This window comes from Symphalangus syndactylus, chromosome 6, assembly GCF_028878055.3.
Source record: "Symphalangus syndactylus isolate Jambi chromosome 6, NHGRI_mSymSyn1-v2.1_pri, whole genome shotgun sequence".
In the NCBI taxonomy this organism is placed as follows: domain Eukaryota; kingdom Metazoa; phylum Chordata; class Mammalia; order Primates; family Hylobatidae; genus Symphalangus; species Symphalangus syndactylus.
The window spans coordinates 21826901-21846839 of NC_072428.2; the positions used below are offsets into that span (position 1 = coordinate 21826901).

A 19939-nucleotide genomic window follows, 5' to 3' on the forward strand; every position below is an offset into this window, starting at 1 on the left:
AACTCCTGAGTTCAAGTGATCCTCCTGCCTTGGCTTCCCCAAGTGCTGGGATTACAGGCATGAGCCACCACACCCGGCACAAACTGGTGTTGAATATGAACAGAATAAAGATTTTCAAGGAAAACAAATTTTCATTTAGTATTCAGAACTCATCTTTAAAGTCTTCCATGTGATTTTCAACCATGATAGGGAAATATGGGTTTTAAAACGAAGGAAGAGGAAAGTGACTAGTGGTTCTGAGCCCTTATTTTAAAAAGTCAATCATAGGTAAGTGAGCAAATGGACAAGAGATTTAAGTAATTTTCAAAGTTAGGGCATTTGCTATTTTATCGGTGTCTCAGAAGGCTGTCCAAAGGCTATAGATTTAAACAAATAACATGGAGTCCTCTAGATACTGGCATTTCCATTTCTAAGGACATCTTAAAAATGTCTGAGAACATCTGAAAATGATGATTTCAAATTAAGAGTCTGGTGGCAGTTTACAGTTACACATGGAGTCAAAAGAAATCAAATACCATCTCTATTCTTAGGTACAGATTATTTATTGTAAAAATGTAAGCAATTACAAACTGATCTGTTGTGAAATCAGTGCTGAAAAAGTGAAAAAAATGAATTTGATCAATTATTATCAGGAATAAACATTAAGCCATGATGGTGCTCAAGTTATTTTCTGATGACACTGGTGTATTAAATGTGCTTTTCCTATGAGAACCTTAGAAAAATAAAAATTTCTGAGTGGATCATCTTTATCTTTTCTTTTTATATATTTATAGCTGTATTTTAATATAATAGGCCATGAGGTGATATGTAAACATACATAGTTTCAACAAATTTTATCAAATAAAATCATATTTCTAGCTAGCAACTTTCCTTCTAATCATTTTAAATGAATAATCCAATCATCGTCCAAACAAATTTTTTTTAAAAAATGACTGTTAAATCCTAACCTTCATTTTCCCCTGGGGAAATAGCATTAAAATTGTTACACGACCTGTTACAGAAAGCAGGATTCTCTATTTTGAAGCCACTAGCTTGCATTTGCGCATCTAGCACAGGAGAATCTTCATCCAGTGATGAGCGGGTTACACGGGTGAACGCTAAGCTTCGCTGCACAAGCGCGGGGCCCCGGCCTCACAGATTTGCCTTCTCCCTTGCAGCCAAGTGAGATCCGGACTGCACAAAGGTGTGAATCGCATTCTGTTTTAAAAGAACAAGATGGGCAGGTTAATCACCTCATAGGCAGCAACGTGATACTTACTTAGTTTTAATATGTATGCAAATGAAAATAATAATTCAGAATTCATTCACTTTAACTGTCTTAAATTGCCCAGGGCTAAAATGAAGAGTATGTGTTTTGCCAGTGAGTTCTCTATCTCTCAAATGAATCTCTGCACAGCTGAGGCAAATCTGCACAGCTGCTTAACAAATCTAACAGTGGCAGGTAATGGCCCCTGCAGACTATAATGCTAAGTGGTAACTAAGTCACGCCTACTCCAACCCAGCACACACAGACTCTGCATGGCCAGGCTGCTCCCAGCTTACCTTAGGCTTCTCAGCATTGTACTTGTCCAGAAGAGCCTGGATGCGGCTCCCATAGTCAGCGTGGACCTCAGTGAAGTTCTTGACCTAAGGCCAAAGGAAAATAAATGCAAGCATTACTCTAACTCCCTACTATATCACTCCCCAGTGACTGCGGTTTTCCAGTGTTTATTCCATAGGGGAGGAAAGATGTTTCAGCAGGAGGCAGTACTACAGGTGTTTAACAATGCCAGCCTCAGAGTTAAGATGCAGGTCCAGTGAACGCTCTGACACATACTGGCTTGAGCAACCTCGGATAGGTCACTTAACTTATCTGAGCTTATGTCCCTCTGCCGAAATGTGCAAGAAAATGACACCTAATCAGTATAATTTTTAAAATACTATTTGGTCTTTGTCCCCCATTCCTGACACAGATCTAAAACCCTTTGAATTTACTGTCTTTTATATACTACTAAGATGATTCATGGGGGCCTAGATAGCTTCCCGATGGAGGCTGGCACCAGGAAGAACAAGCATGCCATCAGAAGGTTAGCACTTCTAGCCCCACCCCCAAACCTCCAGGGAGGGGAGAGGGGCTGGAGATTGTGTTCAATCACCCATAGCCAATAATTTCATCAATCATGCCTATGTTATAAAACCTCCAGAAAAACCTGCAACTGGCAAGGTCAGGGAGTGTCTGGATTGGTGCACATATCCAGGAGCTGGAAGGGTGGTCCACCCAGGGAGGCACAGACGCTCCGAGGCCTTCCCCCGTGCCCCTCTTCCATTTGGCTATTCCTGAGTTGTATTCTTTATAATAAATCGAAACTCATAAGTAAATCATTTTCCTGAGTTCTATGAGTCTTTCCAGCAAATTATCAAACCTGAGGAAAGGGTGTGCGAACCCCTAATTTGCAGTCAGAATCTGCGGAAGTGTGCATAGCCAGGGTACCTCATTTGTCATCTAAAGTGGGAAATGACCCCTAAATCTTTGGGTTCTGACTCTAGCTCAGGAGTTACCATTAGAATTGAATTGAGTTATAGGACACACAGTTGCTGTCAAAGAATTAGAGAATTGCTTATTGTTGGGGAAAAAAACCCATACAACCTAGGCCAGGCATGGTGGCTCACGCCTGCAATCCCAGCACTTTGGGAGGCCGAGGTGGGTGGATCACCTGAGGTCAGGAGATCACGACCATCCTGGCCAACATGGCAAAACCCCATCTCCACTAAAAACACAAAAATTAGTCGGGCATGGTGGGGCATGCCTGTAGTCCAAGCTACTCGGGAGGCTGAGGCAGGAAAATCTCTTGAACCCAGGAGGCAGAGGTTGCAGTGAGCCGAGGTCATGCCACTGCACTCCAGCCTGGGTGACAGAACAAGACTCCATCTTAAAAAAAAAAAAAAAAAAACCACACAACCTACCTCACAGGATGCTGTGAGAAAAATGCGAGAAGTGAGCTGCATTTACTGCATGGAAAGAGCTGACCTCAGAGTAAGCACTTAACAAATTACAGCGATTTACATTGAGAAATGGGCCCAGACACAGCCTAAAGTTAATGTGAAGGATACAAGAACACTGGTACATGCAGCACAACTCCACATACTTCAGGCAGGAATTCCCCAGTGGACAGCAAGAGGAGGCAGGGCATTGGGAACCCATAAAAGCCTTACAGTTTCAGCACATGTGAAAGGAGAATGCCAAGGGTTCCAGCCCAGTTCTGCTACTTGCAAGCTGTCTTATCCATTCTCTCCAGTAAAAGGAGATAAATCCTGCCCTGCCTACCACACAGAGTGCCTGTCAAGCTCTCTGCTGATACTTGAACCCAGGCTCTTGGACACAGCCCAGACAGCTGCTAGTCCAGCTGCCCCTAGGAACAGAGAAGCAGCAACTAGGGGCCAAGGAAAAAGGGGGATTTCTAGATTTGCAAAAAGCTTAGCTCTGGGACAGGCCAGGAAACCAGAAGTGAGAGGGCTTCACGCAGCTCGACGAGCAGCCATCAGAAATACCCCAGCACCTTAGCACGAAAGTCTAGCCTGCCTTTTGGAAGCACTGCAGTTCTTATTCCAGAAATCATGCAAATTTCTAGTTTGCACCTGAAGGAGGATTGAGGTGTCATGACATTAAGCCTTTAGGCAGGTTTTAAACCATAAAAATGCAAAAAAGAAAGACAGACAGACTGATTGATTGATTGACTGATTTTAGAGACAGGGTCTCCCTATGTTGTCCAGGCTGGCCCTGTATTCCTGGGCTCAAGCTCCCATCTCAACCTCCCAAGTAGTTAGGACTACAGGTGCATGCCATCACACTGGCTGATATATTTATTATCATCCAAAGTTTAAGTAGAATTGCAGCAGGACTCGCATTTTGATATTGCACATTTACTCTCTTGCACAGAACTTGGCTGTAGCCAAATTAAACAGCATAGGACAAAATTCACTCTGAACACAACTAAATTAGTACACACTGGACAAACAGCTAAGGACGATGGATATGCCAGACCAGATAAAACATGGAAAGAAAATAATCAGAAGTTGGTTGGGGATTACTAGTATTTTTTTTTTTTTTTTAAGTTTTCGAGTCAAGTAAAATAGAAATGGCACTTTCTTTTTAGGGTTCTCCCACACAGCTGCACTGTCTTCCCAAGCCAGCAGAGGGCACCCTTCAGCTTACAAAGACTCACCGCTTTCTTCTGGATGAAAATTTGTGCATCTTTCAGGTGGCCGGCAATGTTCTCACACAGACGTTTCCTCTGTTCCTCATTCAGCACGTTCACATAGAATGCCTGCACCTGCTCAGAGAAAAGAGCAAGTGCAGAGAATCGAATCACCAGTTTATCACCAACAAAATTCATCTACTACAACACTTAGGAAATCAATAATAAAAAACTCTAGAAGAATAATTTTAAATTTTAAATTTGGGTTGTGTTCTTCACTTTTTGTTTTAAGCAAAATAAGTAAAATTCATTTGTTAATAGCTCATAACTGCTTTCTAATAATATCCTTTATAGTAACTGCTATAAATCTCTTATAAATAGATCTACAATTTAAAACTTCACCACATTCTTAATACTGACAAGTCTAAAATGTGCAAGCTGCCTTTGAATGTAAACTTAGCACAATACCTTTGTTCAATTCACCCAGAACCATGGAGGAAAATAAAAACTAATTTAGCTAGTTAGAGATATAATTTGATATATAGACAGATAATTATACCTACACATAGATATCTTAAAAACTACCTCATTTATACATGTATATCTGTAGTTATTCAGAAGCCAATATTTCTTAAGCAAGACATATTACTAGTGATATTTTGCTAGATTATTGGGTTTACCTCTAAAATAAATATCCATAAATTAAAATGAAAAATAGGAGCTTAGTATCAGGTATGTGAATCCGAGCAGCCTCTGACCAATTCTGAAATCAAAAGGTTGTAGCTATGATTTTATTATTACATTTCATTCACTCATTCCACTCATTCAACAAATATTGAATATCTATAATGTGCCAGACTCTGTTCTATGTTCTGTTCTATTAATGTTTATGAAGTCCAATAATATCCAATTATCCAAAGTACCAACTTCATAAAATATTAAGAGATGCATCATTTCCCTAAGTCATCAAATATCAGGCTATAATTATGTTTTTAAATTTCTGAGTAAAGTTTAAACCTGATACCAAAGTTAATCAGACATTTTGGATTAACACAATCTAATCAAAGTACTGTATCCTGGGGATTTCCTCAGACCTGTCTCCAATTCACTAATTCTCTCTTCAGCTGTATTTGACATATTGTGCAAAAGCATCGACTGGGTCACTATATCTGTTGAGTTTTTATCTCACGGATTGTAATTTTTGTTTCTAGAAAATATTATTTGGTTCTTTTTCAAATCTACCTATTTGTTTTTCTCCTCATATCCTATTGTCTTAATAATATTCCTTTTTTTTTTTGCATTTCTTTAAATATGTATGTTTATTTTAAAGCCTCTTTCCAATTATCATGTCTATGATTCTTCCATCTATTATTGCATGTGTAATTTCTCATTGGATTTCCTTGTATTATAATTTTTCACTATAACTCATCAGATGAAGCAGTCTTGATAACATCTATGGTTCTATCTTCCAATTCACTAATCTTCCCTTCAGCCATGTTAACCTCCTTTAAAAGCCATCTACTAAATTCTAATTTCAGTTGTTACATTTTCTAGTTATGTCCATTCAACTCTTTTTTTTTTTTTTTTTTTTTTTTTTTTGAGACGGAGTCTCGCTCTGTCACCCAGGCTGGAGTGCAGTGGCGCGCTCTCGGCTCACTGCAAGCTCCGCCTCCTGGGTTCATGCCATTCTCCTGCCTCAGCCTCTCCGAGTAGCTGGGACTATAGGCGCCCGCCACCACGCCTGGCTAATTTTTTGTATTTTTAGTAGAGACAGGGTTTCACTGTGGTCTCGATTTCCTGACCTTGTGATCCGCCCACCTCGGCCTCCCAAAGTGCTGGGATTACAAGCGTGAGCCACCGCGCCCAGCCTCAACTCTTTTTCTATAGCTTAAATTTCTCTTATTAAATTCTTCATGCTGTCATCTATTTTCTTAAACCTATTAATCAGTCATTTTAAAACCTGTATCTGACAGTTCCATTATTTAAGCCTCCAGTAGGTTTGTTTCTACTGTCAATTTGTAGGGGGTTTTTTCTCCCTCTTGATTTTCAGTCTAAGTTCTTAATGTGTTAGGTGCCTGGTCATTTATTGTTGAATGCTGAACATTTCCATAGGTCTAGAATCATTTGAGGTTCTATTTTCCACCAAATAAAATTTTGTTTGCTTCTGACAGATGGCGTAGAGAGAGATCACCTTAATCCAATCTGAGACTGAGCAGAGGCAAAGTTGTGTTTCATGTTTTGTGAGAGCAAGTTTATTTCATGTTTGCCCTTATTCCTAGGCATGGCCCTTTAGGGATTTCAACTGAAAGCCTTGAGTGTAACTAGAGGCTCTGCTCCTTAGCAGACCTTGAATTCCAATTTTTGTTCCTTCAGACTCATGAGACTGCTGTAAACATCACTCAGCTTCTGGACCAGTGTTTACAAATTAACAAATACCTTAAGAGGAAAGGAAACCAAATGTCAAGCTTACTTCTCTGCACTTTTTTTTCTGAACTTCTTCTGTTTGATCTTGGTCCCTTAAATCTTTGTTGCTTTGTTAGCTCTCCAAAGCCTTCAAACAAGTGCTTTATGTATTTTACCTACCTTTTCAATGTTCTCCATGAAATGGTAAGTATGATACAAGCCAGTCTGCCATAGACAGATGCAAGCCCAAGTGAATCATTTTTAAGAGAATAAATCTGGACCTTCTTATGTACTTCCCATGTGATACATCATCACAGAATTATGCTATGAATCTATAACAATAGTATTGTGATTACTTAAAAACAACACTATATCCTATATAATGATAAGAAATTCTCTCAATAAAATAAGGATGAGCACATAATAAATTTTCATGTGTAAGCAATAGCCTCATTAATTTTTGTAGGGGTTGTATGAGCTGGTTTAATACCTGTATTGACCTCACACAGGCAAAATTCTTTGAGAGGCAGGGAATGTACTGTAATATACTTGGTGGCAACTGCATCACCAAAAATAATGCAGTTACATAAAAGGTTTGCCGGAAACGTTTTAAGCTCATCTAAAAATGGTTTATATCCCACAATAATGTAATTTCTTTTTTATATATATGTATATATGTATATACATAAATGCTTTTCAAGCAAAGATATCCTCACAGTGAATTAATTCATGTATTTAAGTATTTTTTACTTGGAACCCACATTCACAAACTGAGAAACTAGAAATAGGTTCTAATCTAATTTAAATACTAAGTTTAACACTAACTGCACAAACAGAGCTCTAGAACAACTACACCTTTAACTTTATTATTTTATTCTGTGTGGTATAAGTTGCACTGGACACATTAAAGAGGCAGCTGCCCACCCACAGACCCTTCCAAGTCTAAGGGCCTCCTTCATAGCATGTGCTGAAACAGCCCTTAGGGCAGCCATAGGCGACTGGAAAGAGGATCAGCACTTGCCCTGGGGCAGTTAACTAGAGGCTGACCAAGGCCAATGGTGCAGCCTGGGGTGAAAAGATTAGCCAAGTCAATAGGATTCCATCTCTCTAGAATCTAGAGATAGACATGTTGAGAGAAGGAGTAAAAGGTGGTCCAAAAAAAAAAAAGTAATACATGGAGAAAGATGCCATAAAGGAGAGTTGGATGCCATAAAGGAGAGTTTTCCATTGCTGTGGAAGAGCCGCAACAACGATAAAACAGAAGCTCTGACTCAGATAGGAGAAAACAGGAAGCCATGGTAAAAATAATCAATTAGCATTGGCAAGCAGAAGCAGACAGATGGAGAATAAGCCACGTGAAGGGCGAGCGCTGCAGTGGAAACGCCCACACTCTTGTGGCCGAGGCTCCTGGAGCTATTTTGGATCTCTAGTTCTAGTCCTTGAACCTGGGCTGTCCGGCCCAGATTCTTAGATTTGTCTCCACGTAAGCTGTACGTGCTCATTTCTTAAATTCCCACGAGATCACTGTTTCCCCAATGCCCCCCTCCCGTATCCCTTCAATAAAGTTTGAAGAAACTGAGAAGGAGTCTCCATACCTGAGGCAAAAGACCAGAGCAATATAACCCTTCAACTCCACCCAGTAAGGGCCCAATTTACTATTACAGATGAGTCTTCCTTGAATTCGATTTAAGATGTATCAGACAGTTTGGGCGTTTGGGGGGAGGGGGATGATGCAGGCATTGACAAGGAGAATTATCAGGTGACTTCCACAGCAGACAAGTCATTACCTGAGTAACGTTATCATCATCGGCAGTGTTGAATCTCCGCGCTTCTCCAGAATATTGGGTGCTGTGCTCCAGGGCAGAAGGCTGTTGTTCCGGAGCACCAAAGCTGTTGGGGTAGTAATTTGGAGCACCACCTTCAAAAGAAAACCACCCAGATGCACTTAGGATTAAGAAAAGTCAAGTAAGTCTGCAAATAATCACTGTGATGAGAGTGAAATAAATTTAAGTGGTAATCAAATACACATGTACACATACACAGATATAAACACGACGCACACATATTATTCTTAATTTCCCACATTTAGCTACAGGTAGTATGAAGATTCTTAGGGAACGTTGTCATCTGCTAAATGCTTGCACAGGCCGCTACACTTTATGAATGAATCTCAAAGTCCCTTTTGACACTTCAAAGGGTCTCATCTATCAAGTCTTCCGAGGCTTACAGCACACGTAGAAGTTTATACAGGCTTGACTTGGCCACCATATAAGGATGAGGCTCAAAGACACATTTCAAAATTGACTTGAAAAATTGTGTCATTTGGACTTGGGCTCAATTCAAACACTGCATCACAAAATTCTTGAGGGAAATCTGAAAGTTCTGGTTCTGCTCCTTGAATCTACAGACACAAGCATGGAGCTCTGTGATGGGACCTGACTGCTGCAAGGTCACACAGTAGCCAGTGGTAGATATGGGGGTGGAACTCTGGATTTTTTGTCTCCTCCAGCCCAGCATATACAGTATTTCCATTACAGAACTCTACTTTGCTATTCCGTAAAGTGTTTATAGGATTCTCAGGGTACCTCTCCTTTACTGACGATGATGACTTTGTTCCATTGTAGCTTCACTTTCATACCCTCCACAGACCAATAAACAAAGAATTTTTAAAAATGTGGTAATTGTATATCAGCACTTACTTATCTGGACTTATAAGAAACAGTGACAAATACAATCAAAATATTTTCTATGACTTTTGAAATAAATTATAAGGCTTTTTTTTCATTTTGGCATATTTATTTTCTCAACTATGCTTTGGCTTACATTAGCAGAAGCTTTCATTACCCAAGCACACACTGCCTAAACAGGAGTGGCCCAGAAACACATTAAGTGGTTTGAGCAAACCAATCTGGGGTTGGAATTTTAGCCAGCTCACTGCCATAATAGATTATCCACAGTGGATAATCAAGCGGTGCCTATGGATGACATTCATCAAGACACCAAGTGTGTGTGGAGGGGAAGGAAGAACACCATACTATTATAGAGCCCAATTATTCACTCAACAAATTCAACAGATCAGTCACATCTACATGAAAAGCAAAATGCTCCAAAAACCAGCCATCACAGTATTTTCTTCATTAAGAACTAGCTCTTTGAAATGTGCCTAGTTAATTTTTAAAATCCTACTTCCAAATGAGCTCTGACTTTTACTCAAAGTGGGAGTTGTCTTTAAGGCACTGACCACAGGAACAATTAAGCTCTTTCATGGAGCTTCAAGGTCATAGCCCAAATGCCCTACTTTTAAAATCAGGCCAGGCGTGGTGGCTCATGCCTGTAATCCCAGCACTTTGGGGGTCCAAAGTGGGTGGATCACCTGAGGTCAAGAGTTCAGGACCAGCCTGGCCAATGAAACCCTGTCTCTACTAAAAATACAAAAATTAGCTGGCATGGTGGCACACTCCTATACTTCCAGCTACTCGGGAGAATCTTCCAGCTACATGAGAATCTCTTGAACCCGGAGGCAGAGGCTGCAGTGAGCCAAGATCATGCAATGCACTCCAGCCTGGGCAACAGAGTGAGACTCTGTCTAAAAAATAAATAAATAGATAAATAAATATAGCAAAATGTAATAGCTATGACCTTTGGGTGTTGGAACTATATGGGAATTTTTCTTTTTTCTTCTTTTTCCTATATTTTCCAAATTTTCTTTAGGACACGTGTTATTTTTATCATAGAAAAATAAACTTTGTTTGAATATAGACATCTGTGGCTATAAATATAAATCATCTGTAAAATTTCTAAAGGGATCAATGCATGCAGTCTATATTACTAAAACACGTGTCCTAAATGGGAAAAGAAAATAACTAAGATCTATATTAAACTGTGGAATAGTAAAAGGAAAAAACTTTAATCAAGCATTCTGCTTGACTTATTAGAAAAAGTAATTAGAACTAGAGGCTGTTTGTATATGACACCAAAAAAAAAGTAGTTAAAAGAAAAAGATCCTAAGTTTGATAAATGAGTTCCAAAAAACAAAAAGTGGTAAGTTGATTCACCTGACTTTATTCACTTAGGAAAAAATGAAGGGAGGGGAATCCTTTGACTTGCTCTGCATCCCCTACTCTCTTTTCCCCAGCCTTCCCTGCTAAATTCTAGCTCCCCTCCAAATTCTAGCTAGACCTGCTCCTGCGGGGCCACAACAGAACTGCAAAGAGAAACAAAAGACTCCAACTCTTGGCTTTCGCACTTCCAAGGGTCTAAGTCTTGGTGATTTCACAGTGAGTTAAGGGATTGTCCATTTTGGTGAAGTGTCTTCAAAACCTAACTCCCAAGCTGGATGTTACTGTACTCTAGCCAGTGTGAAAGATCTTTCTCCCTGCTTTTAATTACTGGATACAAGTAACATCTGAGGTGGAAACTTTCAATAAGATATATGAAATAGATAAAAAGCACGGAGAGTCCTCAGGCAGCCTAAATCTTCACTGCTGGGCAAAAAAGCACCCAGTTAGCAGCACCTGGGGAGCACCTTCACCAAGCAGGAGGTCCTGCGGGGCCAGCTTGAGTGCCACTGGCCTGGCTTCCCGCCCATCTGCTCCACGTGCCCTCTGCCCACGCAGGCGGAGCCCAATGTCTTTAGGCCTACCCTGATTGTCCTGCATGCACATGGGGCCGTCACGCTGGTAGTTGGCCACTCGAGCACGGTAGGGACAGTTCACAGGTATATGAAGATAATTGGGTCCCAGGCGATGGCGGTGAGTGTCAGGATAGGAAAAAAGGCGGCCCTGCAGTAATAAATACAATAGACACTGACTAGGGGCAGTAACATATAACACAGGAATGGGCTGTAAACTTCACTCTGAAATTTGAAGTACAAAGCACTCTGTACACGGTTACCACAAAATTCTGCCTTTTCCCCTACTTAAGAGTGAAGCCTCTACTCTTATGAAACAAGTTCTCCCTAACTGAACAGTTCTTAATTTCCCAGGCCCTATGGCCAACCATAAATCTTCACATCTGTTTTGGGTAATAATATCTTTTTTTCCCCTTCTGCATAACAAGTTAGTGTCTTGTCTTATACAGTATTACTTCGTATTCCCAAGGAAATATTGCATTATAAAATAAATCTGCTAGAACATTAACTAACTGAAATATTGAATTAATTCTATTCCTCCTCATTCCCCCACTCCAGGGGAGGAATCAATCATTTGCTCTTTACAAAAAGCAACACATTTCTACAAAACCAACAGTACGGGAAATTCTTCAAATAAGCACTTTCAACTGGGCACAGTGGCCCATGCCTATTATAATCCCAGCACTCTGGGAGGCCAAGGTGAGAGGATCGCTCGGGCCCAGGAGTTAGAGACCAGCCCGGGCAACACAGCGAGACATGTCTCTACAAAAAAAAAAAAAATTAAAACATTAGCCAAGCATGGTGGCATGTGCCTGTAGTCCCAGCTACTCCAAGAGGCTGAAGTGGGAGGACTGCTTGGCCCAGGGGGTTGAGGCAGCAGTGAGCTGCAATCGTGTCACTGCAATCCAGCCTCGGCAACAGAGCAAGATCAGAAAAAAAAAAAAGTATCTCCCATGCTGCCTTCTGAATTATCTCAGATACACTTTGAGTTCTGAGACTTGCTAGATATAAACAACAATAACAAAAAATCTATGGTTAAAAATGAAAGCCCTACAATGCCAAATGTAATGAATCTAAGATTAAATTATGTTCTATGTTAACCAAGGCAAGGATGGCAAGCATTTTGAAATTTCTTTCAGTTAATGCTCAAAAGCTTTATGATAAATTCTGCATTAATCTTAATATCTAATTATCGAACTAGTCTCATTATTCATACTTCTTTTCTATGAGCAATTTTTCTTCCATTGAATTTATCATTGGCCTTGAACCTTAGAAGTATTTTTATATCCCTAATTCTATGAGGCAAAATAAAAACCAAACTGAATAGGGCAACTTAAGCAATAACCTTGTACCAAATCACTGATACCAACAGACTTAATCCAGTCCCAGTGTTGTGTCAATATTTTGCTTTTGGCTGAATGACTCCCTCTTATCATCATTTCAAATAGCCTAAGGTCATATTTAGATGACTGGCCATGCGGCCAGGACCAAAACTCAGCTATAGGTTGGAAGCTGGTTGTCTCCTTTGGCTCAAAAAGTTGTGCTCTTGACTCCATCAACAGGATAGGAGATACAATCCTGCCATGGGCAGCTCCTGGATGTAGCCTCTATCACATAATTCTGATTTTGTGTCACCCTGTGTTTATCAGGCAACCTTACCCCACCTATGGGTAGAGACCAACAAAGGTTGGGAAATGGGCACAGTGAGGCCATACCCTGACACCAGCTTGAATCTAGGCCTTCCCCAAGGCCCTGTGCCTGAACTCCCTTGCTGGACCTGCGTGAGTGGGAAAGCCTTTCCCACCCAAGCAACCGGCCCAACTTCTCCAACTCTTGGCAAAATGCAGAGAATGACAGCAAGAAAGGCTGCACCTGTGTCCTCAGGTACTCAGGGGACAGTCTCTCTATGACTCGTATTATATTATTTGTCCATTTCACCATGGTGTGGCTCACCACTTTGGATAGTTATAAAACTTATTAACATGACCTTGTTAAAAGGCACCTGTAAACACTGCCCATTAATAGATCAACCGCCACTGCCTAGGCTACAATACTCATGGGCTCTCAGCAGGAATAGCCCCGAAGCCCCCCTAACTGGCTTTCCACTTGATGTCCAACAAGACAATCTACATACTCCCCACTCACCTACTCAAAAAATGTCAAATCATTCCTTAATGGTCACCAAATGGCTAAATGAGTACAACAGTCCTTCCCCAACTGTATGGCTCCTCACAGGCTCCATGGTATTGGAACTCATAGCTAAATGACCTAAGAAGGATGGGGAAAAGCTAGGCTAGAAACGATAACTCGACAAACTTATGAAAGCTCTTTCTAAAACTTAGAAAACACTTTCTAAAACTCATTTAAAAAAAAAAAACCTATAAAGAGTATACTGAATTTAAAATAGATATATTTGCCAGAACTAAAATTAATACTAACAGAAATTATATTACTTTTGACTTGTCATCCTTTTTCAGAACTCTCTTCCCCGCTGTTTAAAAAGCTGCCTTAGACATTTGCTTTCTTGGGATGTAGAGAATATGTATTTGCTTTGCAGTCCTTTTCCCGGGGGCCTGGTTCTCCATTCGCATCTTCATTGTTCTTCAAATTATATGACTCAGTGCTGCGGACTGCCTCATGGTCCCGCTGTGGTTCCAGAGACCCATGGTGACTTGGATTCTTGTGAAAAGAGTTTAGGTAACCTTGTATTCCTCAATCCGTTCCCTCCCTGGGTCACCAGGGTTATGCAGCCTTAGCTCTGCCCATGACAATTTCATGCCTCGGCAAATCCCATTAGCCTCACCCTCTCACAGTTCAGCCACCAGGCAGGGAGTTTTAGGGCCCAGGATGACCTCGTTTTGGCTTCCTCTACTCCCTGGTTTCAATGCAACTTCTGCTTTTCCTCTGAGAACTGCCTGACTTTCCTTTTGCTATTCCCAACCCCTAGTTCTCGCTTTTTCTATTTATCACCAAGAGGAGTGTTTCTACTCAATATATCCCAGACCACATTTCTCAAAACTGAAGAAAGCTTTTCACTCCTACTCAAGCATTTACTCCATGAACCTTTCCAAACTCTATTCTTCTCATTCAGGAAAGAGTGACTGTTTATAGTTTCAACACACCTAACATGTTCCACCTTTGTGCCTATACTCATGTCCTTCTCCTGCCCCATTTTACCTATTAAAAATCAAAATCCTATCTAATCTTCAAAAGAATCTCAAATGCTACCTCGTTCATGAAACTTCATGGCTGACCTCCTATCAGACAAAATTTTGCCTTCTGGATCACCATGGCACTCTGCCTTACATTATGGCACCCAAGACAGTCCGCCATACACAACAGACAGGTACTCAATTTGTAACAGTTGAATTGAACTAAAAACTAATGAAAAGCTTACTTTCTATAAAAGCCTCAGATGTTCCCCAATGTCATAAGCAAAAAAGTTATTTTTTAAAAATGGAATATTAGCTTGTCCTCCATGCAGACTGAAACCTGAACTGGAACCAGATACTTACATAAGAAGGAACCTTCAGTCGCTGTGGTCTGATTTAGGGTACAAACTTTAACTTTCGTTTCAAGGTCACAGTCCAAAACCACAAAAGATTGATTTATACAGTAATTATTAAGCCAATTATTTTCTTACTGATTCTGATCCAAAGTACAATATTTCACTCTTGGTACTCTTGAAAGAGCATATTAAAAAGTGATGTAAAACATACTGATGGCTTAACAACACTAGCAAGGTGAATGGTTAATCCACTGCTTTTATCACTGGCAGCATACATGTAGTTCATAAAGATAATCCCTAGATCGCTTTTTACAAATGGAAAAATTCAAGCATCACTGTGAAATAGAAAATGAGGCCAGCCGCAGTGGCTCACGCCTATAATCCCAACACTTTGGGAGACCGAGGCAGGCAGATCACTTGAGGTCAGGAGTTTGAGACCAGCCTGGCCAAGAAGGTGAAACCCCGTCTCTACTAAAAATACAAAAATTAGCTGGGCATGGTGGCAGGCGCCTGTAGCTAATCAAGAGGCTGAGGCAGGAGGATTGCTTGAACCTCGGAGGCGGAGGTTGCAGTGAGCCGAGATCATGCCACTGCACTCCAGCCTGGGCGACAGAGCAAGACTCTGTCACTCCCCAAAAAAAAAGAAGAAGAAGAAAAGGAATAAAGTTAGGGTTACCAAGGTATTATAATTAATTAACCATACTTCAGTTACAGATCGAACGAACGATGCTTCGCTCTACCAATACTTAAGGTATTTGTATTATGTCTTTTTTTTTTTAATTAAGAGACTAAGTATTCTTGTCTTCACATATGTAGGGACCTTACATGGAATTTTGTTTATACGTGGTTTATTCAAGGAACGCTCATTGAAGAATAGTTCACCTCAGTGAATCCCACAAGGTAACCAGGCACCCAGATTAAAGTTTAAGTAATGTTCTCATTAATTCCTCATATAAAGATCATGCCAAGCTGCATATTTTGTGTGTGCATGCTCACATGGACACCTGCCTCAGAACATCTCAATCCACCAGGCTCACCTGAAGCATTTTGTCAGGACTGGCCTCAATGCCAGGGGGCATGTTGCTTGGGTCAAAGGCTATCTGTTCAACCTCAGCAAAGTAATTAACTGGATTCCGGTTTAAGACCAGTTTACCAACTGGGATGAGAGGGTAGTCCTTGTGAGGCCAAACCTGAAAATGATGTCATATTCACAATTACCAGGCAATCAACCGAAGGAAATTAAAGCTACCCACAAAAATACCAGATTTCAAATACAATCAAGCCAATGAAAATAATTTTTAAATCCAATAACACATAAGAATTTAAGATGAGTGCCTTAGTTAAATCTTTCACAATAGTAAGTGGTAAATACTGACAGTTTCCCCAGGAAAAAGTACATCAGCTTTTCACAATCTGTTCCCTGTTAATAACAATATATGAAGCCACATACACATACTCAATGAAATGACAAACAGGAACGTGGAAGTAAGATGCTGGTAAGCACTCATTCACAGCTTAGGACACTCTGAAGTGGTACCCTCTGTATTTTGTATATGACTTCCCCATCATTATAATTGTTAGACTAGATTTTTTTTCTAATTAGGTAAGAAGAGACTTAAAAAAGAAAACAATATAGTTGTTACTGACTCACCTTGGTGAGATCAAATGGATTAAATGGAAAAGTTTCTGCCTGACTAAATGTCATGACCTGGATGTAAAAAGTCCAGGAGGGGTAATTTCCTGTGGCAATGGCGTTAAAAAGATCCCGGATGCCATAGTCAGGATCTTCCTGGGAAAGTCTCGCTGCATCTTCAACAGAAAGGTTTTTGATGCCCTGGTCAGTCTACAAAATGAAAGAAAGAAGCTCCAATGGAAACTTATTGGCAAGGTTATCAAAATTTCATCAGTAATTCATTGAAGGATTATGAGTAACACTACCCAAAGAATGAACTTTCTTTACAACAATACTTCTATTGTTCAAATCTGATACTAATGAATTTATCAATAAGAAATTCTACTTGATTATCCCAATACTTTTAAATGTCAAGGGAATCCCATCTACACATTTCATATTTAAAATCAGTCCTATCTTTCCCTTTATGTATTCTATTATTTGAATTTTTACACTCATATTACTTTCCAAATCAGAAAAATCAAAATATATCTTAAAAGTAGGCAAAGGATTAATAAAATTAAAGGACTACTTCCCTTTTATCATGAAGTAATTGTTTTAATTCCATTTCATGACAGCTCAAATCAATTACTGAGACTGTGCTCGGCCAGTATCCCTTCACCCCTGTCCTATTCCTTTTTTTTTTTTAATAAATCAGAGAATCATAGCTCATAGAGCTGAAAAGAACTTCAGTACAGCCACCTGGAACCAGTTCTCTGACTATGAGCAGGCAAAATTAATATTCTGACTTTCCAAGCAAGACATTAAAACCCAGAGAAGCTGTGTCACTTCATAAGTGTTCCTGTTATCATATCATACTGTTCTTTGATGGACTGACCATGTGATCTTATTCTGAAAGACCTCCCAACAAGCCAAGTGCCACAGAAAGATTTCCTTAGCAAAAATCAACTCTGAACGCTGGTCTATTTCTACCACAGAAATCCCAACTGTCTCATCAGTGAAAAGGTTTGAACTCCTAGTACTGAACCAGAAGTAAAGCCACCTTCAGGATTAAAACAATGAAGGTCACCATGTACAGATCACCCAAAGATGATATATTAAGCAGAACAATATATTGCAATACCTTTCTGATTTTAACTGAATCCTTTAGGTTTAGAAAATAATAATCTTAGATCAGAATAATCCAGACTGATGAATCCATGTAGATCTCAGGCCACCTTAGGGCCCTAGGATAAAAGACCCACAAGCAATCCAATCTTTCCAGGACTTGTATAGCTGGTAATATTATGCCAACTTTTCAGTGAAAAGAACTGGAGCTCAAAGAACTTTTAATACTATGCCCAAGGCCACAATTATCTAGGAGAGTAAAAATTTGAGTTCAGGCTGGCATAACTCCAAAGTCACCAACTAGACTGGCTGTCCCAGATACAACCATTTAGTCTTACTCTAAGTAACACAACATTGACCTTTTTGGCAATTACAAGCCAATGGGTCGACTGTTTCATAAAATTTTTCCTTGTCAAATATTATAGATGCAAGTTATGAATATAAAAAGAGGTGATAGTTTTCCTGTTTGATATACCTACATTAAATTGTTCAGATAAAGAAAACAACAGGATAGAAGAAAACAGGGCTTTTGGATGTCATTAAGAGAGAGATTATCCAGTACTGGTCACGAGCCCACTTCTTTCTGCTTATCTGAGCAGCAGTATTTGGAAACAGAGGTTCTCAGGCTTGTTTTTAACTAGCCCTCGGGGGTTCTCTGGGAATATCACTAACATGCCAGGGTTCACTGGTAATATTGCTCATTGTAATAAATGCCATGCTTATACCAAAAGAGGGCCCTTTAAAATATTTCAGTTGATTAAAACATTCTCAAAACCCTCCCCAGATGTAACTGATTTGATCTGGCTATATGAATGTAAATTTTTAAAACAGTATAATTTTGTTTCCTGACATTCGTAATTGATTTTGCTTATATGCCTTGTTCATAATACAACCTCAATAAATGCTAAGTAAATAGATGGATGACTTAAAAAGTTAGAAGAAATGATATTGGAAAGATGCTATTGGATGTTGGAAGTGATAGTGAGATTGGGATATGCTCCAAGCTGTCTTAGCCCTCTTCTGGGCCTTAAAAGGTAAGTATGCTCAGGATAATGACTCAGGGCTAGGAAAGGCAAAACATCATAGCACTTTATTATTTTCTAGAGCTTGACTCCAAACTCCAGCAAGAACTCTAGAAAAGCCAGGCTAGGGCCAGGCACAGTGGCTCACACCTGTAATCCCAACACTTTGGAAGGCCAAAGTGGGGGACGCACTTGAGGCCAGGAGTTTGAGACCAGCCTGGGCAACACAGCAAGATCCCATCTCTATAAAAAAATTTAAAAAACAGCCAAGCATGGTGGTGCGCACCTGTAGCCTCAGCTACTCTGAGGCAGGGGGATCCCTTGAGCCCAGGAGTTCACTGCAACCCAGGAGTTACTGTGAGTTATGATCATACCACTGCACTCCAGCCTCAGTGACAGAGCGAGAGCCTATCTTAAACTAGGTGGAAATTATTTCCTTCTGCCTAGCCTACAGGTCTATACTATCTTCTTTGAGCCCAAACCAAAAGCTTAGATATTCCTACTTCAGGGAGAAAGCTGTACTCAACATGAAGCTGCCAGCCCAGAAACATTAAACCAGAAGCAGCACAAAAGCAGCACATTTTCTAAATATTTATGACAAGGGACACAGGATCCAGAAAAAGGAAGCTTAAACTGTTGATCGCAGCCATGTGCCTTACCTCTGGCCACATGTAAAAGGGAGACTAAAGAGGATCCACACACAGTTCTAATAGGACAGTGTGAAGTTATGTCCTCAGGTGGTAGCCAACAAAATACAGAACTGATCAACGAGATCAGTACTTCCCATCTTTGGGGATGGAGGTGAGGGAAAAGTGGGAGAAGCCTTAATCTTTGCTCAATCCTTCAGGAAAAATAAGGAGGTGTGTGGTAGCAGCCTTGTACCCTCTGCCCCAAAGGTAACATGTACCTTATAATGGAATTTGCAATAAACTGCCTCTCCATTTGCATTAACCAGCTTGAAAGTATGTGATCCATATCCATTCATGTGGCGATGTCCATCTGGAATCCCCCGATCACTGAACAAGAAAGAAACCTAAGGAACAGAAATATAAAGCCTAAAATGTTTTCATTTAAATCAAAACATCCTTGATTTTTAAGATATTCCTTAGTTTCCAGAAAGTCCCTTAATGACATAAAACATACTAGCCAATTTCCCATGGGAAGGGTTACCATTATTATTTTACCTGTAGAAAATAACAAACAGAGAAAGTTTAAACCAAAATGATATGCAAATCACTAACACTATGACTCAAAATTCTATGAAGGAAAGCTAAAACAACCTGAAAACTGCCTAATTTGTTACTCAAAATTCATTTTCATGGCAAATTTGTTTGGTACTACTTTCCCTTCACTTCCCTAATACAGAGCTTTACGTTATACTACAGACTTTCATCCTTACTATTGCTAAATATCAACTGACAATGTTGCTAGCTATCTATCTATCATCATCATTTAAGGCCA

At 40.0% G+C, this 19939-nt stretch overlaps 1 protein-coding gene across 1 annotated transcript in view; it reads right to left on the reverse strand.

Moving 5' to 3' along the window:
* Positions 1-526: 526 nt before the first annotated feature.
* Positions 527-19939, reverse strand: part of CAT (catalase) — a 33937-nt gene continuing 14524 nt past the window's right edge. Inside the window, exons 6-13 of the mRNA XM_055281955.2 lie at positions 19386-19511; positions 16368-16559; positions 15754-15906; positions 11221-11359; positions 8366-8496; positions 4203-4310; positions 1543-1626; positions 527-1197 (exon numbers count right to left, since the gene is read on the reverse strand). Coding sequence (XP_055137930.1) covers positions 1132-1197; positions 1543-1626; positions 4203-4310; positions 8366-8496; positions 11221-11359; positions 15754-15906; positions 16368-16559; positions 19386-19511 — 999 coding nt within the window. The 3' untranslated portion in view covers positions 527-1131. The remainder of the gene's footprint in view (positions 1198-1542; positions 1627-4202; positions 4311-8365; positions 8497-11220; positions 11360-15753; positions 15907-16367; positions 16560-19385; positions 19512-19939) is intronic.